At 43.3% G+C, this 8,325-nt stretch overlaps 1 protein-coding gene across 3 annotated transcripts in view; it reads right to left on the bottom strand.

Annotated features, from left to right (window-relative positions):
* Positions 1-1,137: 1,137 nt before the first annotated feature.
* PIAS2 (protein inhibitor of activated STAT 2) overlaps positions 1,138-8,325 on the bottom strand; it is a 60,628-nt gene continuing 53,440 nt past the window's right edge. Inside the window, exons 13-14 of one of the 3 annotated variants that reach the window (XM_038743672.1) lie at positions 4,284-4,321; positions 1,138-3,409 (exon numbers count right to left, since the gene is read on the bottom strand). In XM_038743672.1, the coding sequence (XP_038599600.1) occupies positions 3,227-3,409; positions 4,284-4,321 (221 nt within the window). In that variant the 3' untranslated portion in view covers positions 1,138-3,226. Of the gene's footprint in view, positions 3,410-3,612; positions 3,948-4,283; positions 4,322-8,325 lie in introns of those variants that run through there. The other 2 variants (XM_038743674.1, XM_038743675.1) reach the window with 2 other exon arrangements.

Raw genomic sequence — 8,325 nt, 5'->3', positions numbered from 1 at the left:
TGGCCATGCTGCTTTCCACCCCTTAAAGAGCTCTAGAATATCGGTCCTCCCAGCCAACGGCCAGGAGAGCACTCCAAAGCTGTGACCCAGATCGAGGTAATGTCGACTTTTTATTTAAAGAAAGTTCACACTACAAGGAGAGGATGAAAAGAGAATGGCTTATTATAAGGGCATTGTAGGGTTTGGGCATTTTTACCAAAAATCTGGGGAAGGAATGGTTAAATATCAGATCCACAACCAAAGAACCAAACTATACTGTTTTGTTGTACTCCATTAACGAATTGCTCACAACTCAATTTTCCCCAAAGCCTGTCTTGCAGTCCCCCACACCAAGACAAAAAGAATCAACTTCCCTCTAGTCTGCAGGTTATCTCACATTCCATCATCTTTGTCTTCTGTTATTTTTGGGAAGTGAACTTGCAGGGAAGCACCTAAGTACACTCCCTATCGACAATCAAATGCTGAATAATAACAGCCTCTGATAGTTCAATAGCTAAGTACCGAACCCCAGGGGTACAAGTTCATTGTGAAAATTTGACCTGGGTATTTTTAGGTTTGATCATTCCAGAAACTGCTGACCACTCAATGACATTTACCGAGTGCTTACCGTGCCCAGGCCCCTGTACTAAGTGGTTGGGAAAGTACAGTATAATTTCCTCTTTCAAAAATAGAACAGAGTACATTTTCAGAAGTTCTACTGTACCTGGCTAAACTGAACTCCCATGGTGTCACATCAGCCACCCTAGGGACCAGGCAGCCCAGGGTCTTGAGAAAAACAGCTAATGGATTGACTCGGCAACAGCCAGTTAATTCCAGAAATCGAAAAAGTATATGTATAATCTGAGCCCTAAATGTAAGATTTCAAAATGAGAACTTAAAAGGGTCCTCTGGACTGGAGATCCTAAAAAAAAAAACCCTGCAAAAAATTCCAGAAAGTAGAAAAGAAAATAGTATACGATGATGAAAACAAATGGACAGAGTGTTACTAAAGAAAGGAAGAGCTAAAAAAAAAAAATTGACCGCAACTTTGTATGGAAGCACTTCCTTTGTCAAACGGTCCTGCTGCCCAACTCCATGCTGGCGAAACGATGAGAGTAAAGTATTTTTTAAGCAACTAAAAGGTAACAGAATCATAAGCAATATGCAACATTGGTTTATTAAACAAATTAATGCAAACAAACCAGATTATCTTTCCTACAAGGTTACAAAGTTAGCAGACAAACAATGCAACTGTAATGAGTAAAGCATTTGACATGGTGGCAACGGAAATTCTTGCCCGGAAAAGTTATTCTGTTTCTTTTAAAATGGTCCTGTCAGTGGACCAGAAAACAGCCGATTGAGCTTGATCAATAGCAATGAGCGGGAAACAGATCTTAGCAGTTGGGTTTCTGAGATGGATGAAGGTTCAGTTCTATTTCACATCTTTTAATAACTTTCCAAAAGAGGAAAGAGTACATTAAGTTAGGAGGGGTTGGCCCCCAATCCTCCCCAAACAGAGGACAGCCCAAAAAAAGGCAGGGAGGACTTGGTAAGAAATCTAAGCATGAAATAATCTGAAGTTAAATCTGTACAAGATCAATATAATACATCAGCAGAAAATTAAACAGATTCCAGAGGAAGGGGAAAACAAGGAAGCGGTAAAGGCCAAAAGATCCAATGGCCTGCTCATTGGAAATAAGTTTGAATGGGAAGTGTCTCAAAAATTCAGTGATTTGGGCTTGGGCATCACAACCCGGACTGGGAAACGGACCGTTCCCCTGCCACAACTGGAACCGTCTGAGGCGCCGTTAGAATTCCCAAGAACGGTGCACATCTGGGCACCGTAGTTTTACAAAGAGACCAACCAAAATCTAAAACAACTTTAATTTCTGAAAGGATCTCTTTCAAAAATTAAAAAGTGCGAACACCACTGCTCTGGGGGGACAGACAGGAAGGAAGGGCTAAAATACAATATCTACAGGTACAATATTGGAATTGTTTTTAACCTAGAGAACAGAGAAACTTCCAAGTTATCATCTACATACAACAGGAGGGTACTGAGTAAGGAAAATGCAAGTTTTGATATCTAGGGCCTTAACAACAATGTCTATTAAATTTTGGAGGTCCCCCAATGATACTGGAAAGCCAGATTCCCTGAGTTATTTAAAACTCAATTGGACAGTAACCAAACAGGCTTCCGCGGATCAGGAGATACAGAATAGAAAGTTGTAAAATACTTTATCCAGCTTTTAAATATTTCTAATTAAACTGTACTGGCACAGAAGTTACACTGGGTAGCCTATATTGAAAAATATAGAATACTAAACTTTTAGTAACAAATTAACTTTTCTCTCTCTCTCTCTCATCTGTCCCCCACATCTCTCAGTTCTTTTTAGAAAGGGAAAACTGCTCAAGTCGAAGCGAATCCCTCAAAAGACATTTCCTCCAGCAGCTGCATAGTAGAATATCTCTATTTTTAATAAACAAACCCTCCAAATTGGCAGTACACACCACGCCAGGTGAGTACGACTCTGGAAAATAATGCATACTGTGTGTCGGGCAGAGTTTGCATAGTGTTCTTTCTCCACAATAGACTAGTACAAAGCAGCTAGATTTCCAAACTTCACTGTGCATTCATCACTGAACAGTGTCACAGTAGAAATGACAGTCCGGGGGGAGATAGGAACAAGAGGCCACTTTACTTTGATGGGGTCAGGGAGAGAGGAGGAACAACAGCATAAACCCAACTTCCATCAGGGCCACACCACGAGGCTTTGTTACCTCAGTGAAGTCTGACCGCGGAACCCCCTCATTCGGCGGTACTGATTTCCGCCTCGGTCCGTGAGTACACCTTTTCCTCTCTGACCGGGATAAACATATGCCGTTGTCGTTCTAGAGTGGTAAATTGCCTTTTTATTAGAAAAGTTTCCTCGAAATATGTACATAGATTTATTGCTGTGAATTACAACAACACCGTAAAATTTTAAACCACCTCGAGGAATCCATCCGGCAACAGGTTTCTTCAGGAGATGCCGAAACGTCCGAGGGGTTGAAAGGATTCGTTATTCAGAACGCTCGGGGAAGAAGTCACACGGGGTGCTTGCCGCACAGATCTGTCCCTCTGCTTGCAAAAGGCAGAAGTATCCATGTCTTTTTCAATAAATAGCAAAAGAACTGCCAAAGGCCAGAGAGAGGGGCTCGGGAATGAGCGGTGTTGGCTAATTATTCCTAGAGTCCAGCGAGTCTTTTAATCCAGTGAGATGATGTCAGGGATGCTGTTCCCGCTGCTGGTTATGACCCCGGTCTCGCTCCGGCTGGACGAACTAACGTGGGTGTTGCTTTCATGAGGGCTGGTGGAAGTGATGATGTTTCCAGCTGTGCTGCTTGTTAAGGTTGAGGTAAGACTATCCAAAAACATAGGGGGACAGTACTGCTTGAAACAAACAATGATGCGGATGAGGAGGGAGACTATGTTGGGTTTCAGATCAAAAGAAGCTTTCAGAAGTTCAACGTCTCCAGCAGCACAAGGTGATGGGCAGTAGACTGCCTTATGTCACCGTGTGTGCATGCTGAACCCCTTAATCTCTAAAAATCACAAAACTTTGGGTTCAAAGATCAATATGCTATAAACACATAGACTAGACACAGATCCATCCACACATTCTTTTTGTACCTTGCATGCGAAAACCAACCGTTTCATTATTTTTAGAACACAGAAATCTCATTCTCAAACATGCTACATATCCTTCCGAAGTTCGAGGCTCTCTAAGCATTATGCTGCCAAAATACCATACCTGTGATAAGGGGATGGATTATTTTGAACGATCTGGACATGACTTGAAGCGCGGTTCCCCAGTGCAGTGACAACACGGATTTAGGAGAAATTAATTGCACCACACTCCAAAGCAGCCCATATCAGTGTCGGTGATTCTTTCGGAAAATATCTAAACACCCGGCTTCCCAGTTAACTGAGAAATGAGTTAGAGGAGAACATCATATTATTTTCCCTAGCTCTCAACTCCTGAATGGATAACTCCATGTTTGTCCGGTGAGGGTTTGTAATCAAATTCCATTAAGTGGAAGAGTGAAGTACAGACACCCACTTTTTTCAGGACCTAATGATTCAGCAGGGTCACTCAGAGTGGCCCAGTTTCTTTCCTCGAGGGATTGCAAACTAAATATTTTCACCATCAGAAACTCAATCCCTTACTACTTGGGGAAGGCTATATTCACTTAATCCTTCTTGCCAAATACTTTGACCACATATCAAATTCAAAACAATTGCTTAAATCCAGGAAACATACCTGTGGATCAACTGGAATTAGTGAAAGAAAATCCAAACCTGAAAAGAAAATGATCTGTTAGCATCTTCTGTTTTGAAGGATAGAACAATAAAAAACAAACAAACCACATTTCATGCGGTGATTACGCTTAGAAATAGGTGAAAACCACAAAGGATGTGTGTGGAACTTAAAACCTCAGCTTCTCCTACACACTTATGCTACTGTTTGCACTTTTCTTTTTGGAATTGTTCATCTTTTTTTTCTCATTACTTGTTCACTTCTTAAGGTCCCTGATGTCCTGCTCCTTGGTCTCTCCCATCCTTTTCCAGGGGGAGAGGGGGGCTTCTATCCTGTCCTGTGACCCTTCCCACTCTCTGCTGTTGGTCCAAGCTCTAGGATCAAACAATCTATGTGTTTGGGAGAATACAACTGTATTTTAGTAGACATGATGGTTTCCCCTCTGGAGCTTACAACCTAGTGGAGGAGACAGACTGAAATAAATTATGGGGAAGGGGAATAAATAGTGTTTAAAGATATGAACCGGGGCAAAGCACCCAAGTGATTGGGGTCACAACAGAGTGGTGAAGGAGCAGTTGGGGGGAGATATAGGGTGGGGAGATGACAGATTAATAAGGAAAGGCCTCCTGGAGGAGATGTGATTTCAGAAGGGTTTTGAAGACGGGGGGAAGCAGTGGTCCGCCAGATGTGAAGGGGAGGAAGATCCAGACAGAAGGGAGGGTGTGACTAAGAGGTCAGATGCAGGAGAGACAGGAACAAGGCTCATGAAGTAGTGTCAAGCCAAACGTGTTCAGCAAAGGTATTTTCTTTCTGCTGTTTCCTCCCCTTCTTTCGTAATGCCGGCTCCATAATGTCCTTCCCCTTCTCCCTCACGACCGCTGGCAGGAGGGAGGGTGTGAATAAGAGGTCAGATGAGGGAGAGATGAGAACAAGGCCTATGAAGTAGCCTCAGGCCAAACATGCTCAGCAAAGGTATTTTCTCTCCACCACTTCCTCCCTTCCCTCCCTAATGCCGGCTTCCTAAAGTCCTCACCCTTTTCCCTTAAACCTGCCAGCAAAAGGTGAGACAGAGGATTCCAAATTACTTCTACACCTACTATTTTCTTCTCTGGTGTGTGGAATGTGTAAAATAACACTGAGTCTAACTGCATTCACGCGACAGCAAGTCACGAGCTTCCTGAGCAAATGGCAGAGCCTGACTTTCCTGCCCCAGTGGCAGCTCCCCCGGCCAGAAAAAAAGATTTCCAACTAAGAGTTCCTCGATTTCATTTCTCCTTATGTACCACGTGCCCAAAAGCAAACAGAAAGAATCTCCTTATGTACCACGTGCCCAAAAGCAAGCAGGAAGAAAATCAGTTAAACACGCCCCTCGCTTCAAAAGAATGACAAGCAATTAAAATGATGGAAACGGCTAAAGGTTTCCGAATCAAATCAGAAGACTGGACTATAACATCAGAAAATGGCTCTCTCATTAAATCTACAAAAATCCCTCATGTTCTTTCCAGCGGGATCATGCCCCCTCACAGCTGCCTAAACTGTCACGGTATTCCGCATTATTACTCTACCGTGGATCAAAGCCCTCTTGTTAAATAAGAGTTCGAGATTCCAAATAACTGTTGCAATTTACGACTGCTGGAAAATACGTTCTGCTTTTGTCTTCCAGGCCTGACGACCTGAGATGCTCTTGCAGCGGTCAATTACCCTGATGTCCTCAGAGACTGGAGAATGACTGTTCCTTGCTCTGAGGCAGGGATCAAGAACCTCTGCTTCACCAGTCACAGCCAGCTCTTTAGGACACCAGATAAGCCTCTGTCAGGCACAGGTGACCACTCCGTGGGCAGACTCGGCCCCCGAGGGAGACGCCGTTACCTTCTCCCCTCTGGCTTTCTGGGCATCAAGTGGCCTGCCCACCTTACCTCTTTGAGCCAGAAACGTGGAGGGGACGGGGGAGTGTATAGATGGCAGCTCCGGGAACGGTAGTACCTCCACTCTTCCCACAAGGCAGGGCAAGTTAGGGCTGCTCTTGCCTTTACCACCAAAGTGCAGAGCTGAGAGTAAGAACAGCCTCTGCATTGGGTATCGCACCCCCTGACATCTGGTGGAATAAAAGCACTGAACTACATTCCATGTAGGGGGCAAGAGGAAACTCCAGCATCGGGCCCTGCAGGCCACACATGTGCTGAAGGAAAAGAATCCCCCGAAGAGAAGACGAGGAGCAGAAGGAGGAAGAGGATGATACGTGACAACAGCAGGCAGAGTGTTTGGCTTCTCTGGCACCTATCCTCTGTCTCCCTTCCCAAATAAAACCAGGAATAATTCTTGTCCCTGTCCATCCACCCCACCCCTTCCTCCCTCCCTCTCCCATTCTTCTTCTTTCCCCATCTCTTCACCTACTCTTCTGTTTAAACGGGATGATCGGCTCTTTGAAGAGCAACTGCTCAAAGCTTCCGTTTTACTTGACTCCTCTTCGTGAAAAAGATGCGGAGTATTGCTCTAAAGTAGCTGACATTTCGTACGACTGTGTGAAGCACAGACTGAGTTTAAGTATGGTAGAGAGGGGAGAGAGAGCCTTTTGGTTCTCACTGTAACGTAATATTTAAAAGACATGTTACAATCTCAGCCTAGTCAAGGTTGTGGCCCAAAAATCAAATGTCTATTAAATAGAAAGAAATTAGTGAGCTAAATTAAACCTCCTGGAACATAAACCTGCTCTTTAGCAAAAAGGAAAGTAAGACTTCTTGAAAGGTCTTTATTTATAGGGTTAAAGTTATACACTGTATGGAATAATAATACCACAGAGAATCTAATTCTAACAATACAGACATAATCAAATAAATAAAATCCCTGTCCTTGGATTTCCCTGATTTCAAAATTGAATTAAAATTTAACAGATTGTGATGGGAATGTAAAACCACAGCCAGGTGGAAATTTTAAAGGTTGACTTGGCACCAAAAAAATATTTTGGAGAAGCCAGGTTCGATGAGGGGTTTTCTGGATTTTTTATTTTAATCAACACTGAAGCGGTGACCCCCATATACTTCAATCACCATTTGTGTTCACACATGCTAAGGATGAAGAGAAGCAATTGGAATATGTGTTTTGATGCTAAAATAAACTTCAGTGCTTGCTTTACACAGGGTCACAACCCATTAAATTTTTTATTTCACCCTGTGCTCAGGTTCTCCCTGTAAAGACCAGCATTTAAGAAGGAAAATTCAGTTAGTTATGTACACATATAGCCCTCTGCCTGCATTCACTACACTATCATCCCCATTTCACTTATGAGAAACTGTACCCGGGAAGGTTATACCCTAGTTCACGTGAGCAATGCAAGTTAGTGACCCATCCAAATTGGCATTTCCAATCGGCCAGTTCAGCCACTCCCCTAAGGAGAGTCTAATTTGGCAACTGACATAGAACTTTAAAATGGAAATTTGCAGAGCATCCTGCCTAGACATTTTGCAATGCACATACTGGAATATTTAAGGCACTTCTGTGAGCGAATATTTGAAAGTTAAGCCATATGTGTATTGAAATGCCCTGCACCCACATCTTACGCAACCAGAAGGAAAGGGCATGGTAACGATGAAGCGTAAAATGCTGGGCAGTACAGACAACGTTTATTCGTGCTAGAAATCATGGGGACTACATTTTACTAGCCTTGCAGTTATAGCTGACAGGTTTATGGTCATCATCTGTAAAGGACAGATTCAAAGGATCTACAGCAGATAGGCGGAAACGCAACATCACTTGCACATTCTTTGTGATAAAGTCACACCGTGGCTCGTCTTCCCGGTTGTGCTCTGGGATACTAACCCTCTTATGAAGTCTACCACACCAAGGCAAAATTTACCTTCTGAGTTTTAATCTAGCTGGAGACGGCGCTTGCTCAAGATAGTTCCTGTGTTGGGCTGTGTCCAACCCGATTTGCTTGTATCCACCCGAGTGCTTACTACAGTGCCTGGCACACAGTAAGCACTTACCATATACCATCATTATTATGATTACCTTATACATAAGGACTCTACAGACCACAGGATTTGAC

This window comes from Tachyglossus aculeatus, chromosome 3, assembly GCF_015852505.1.
Source record: "Tachyglossus aculeatus isolate mTacAcu1 chromosome 3, mTacAcu1.pri, whole genome shotgun sequence".
Taxonomy (NCBI): domain Eukaryota; kingdom Metazoa; phylum Chordata; class Mammalia; order Monotremata; family Tachyglossidae; genus Tachyglossus; species Tachyglossus aculeatus.
The sequence above is the reverse complement of the archived record's forward strand: the minus strand, read 5'-3'. Positions and strand labels throughout refer to the sequence as shown.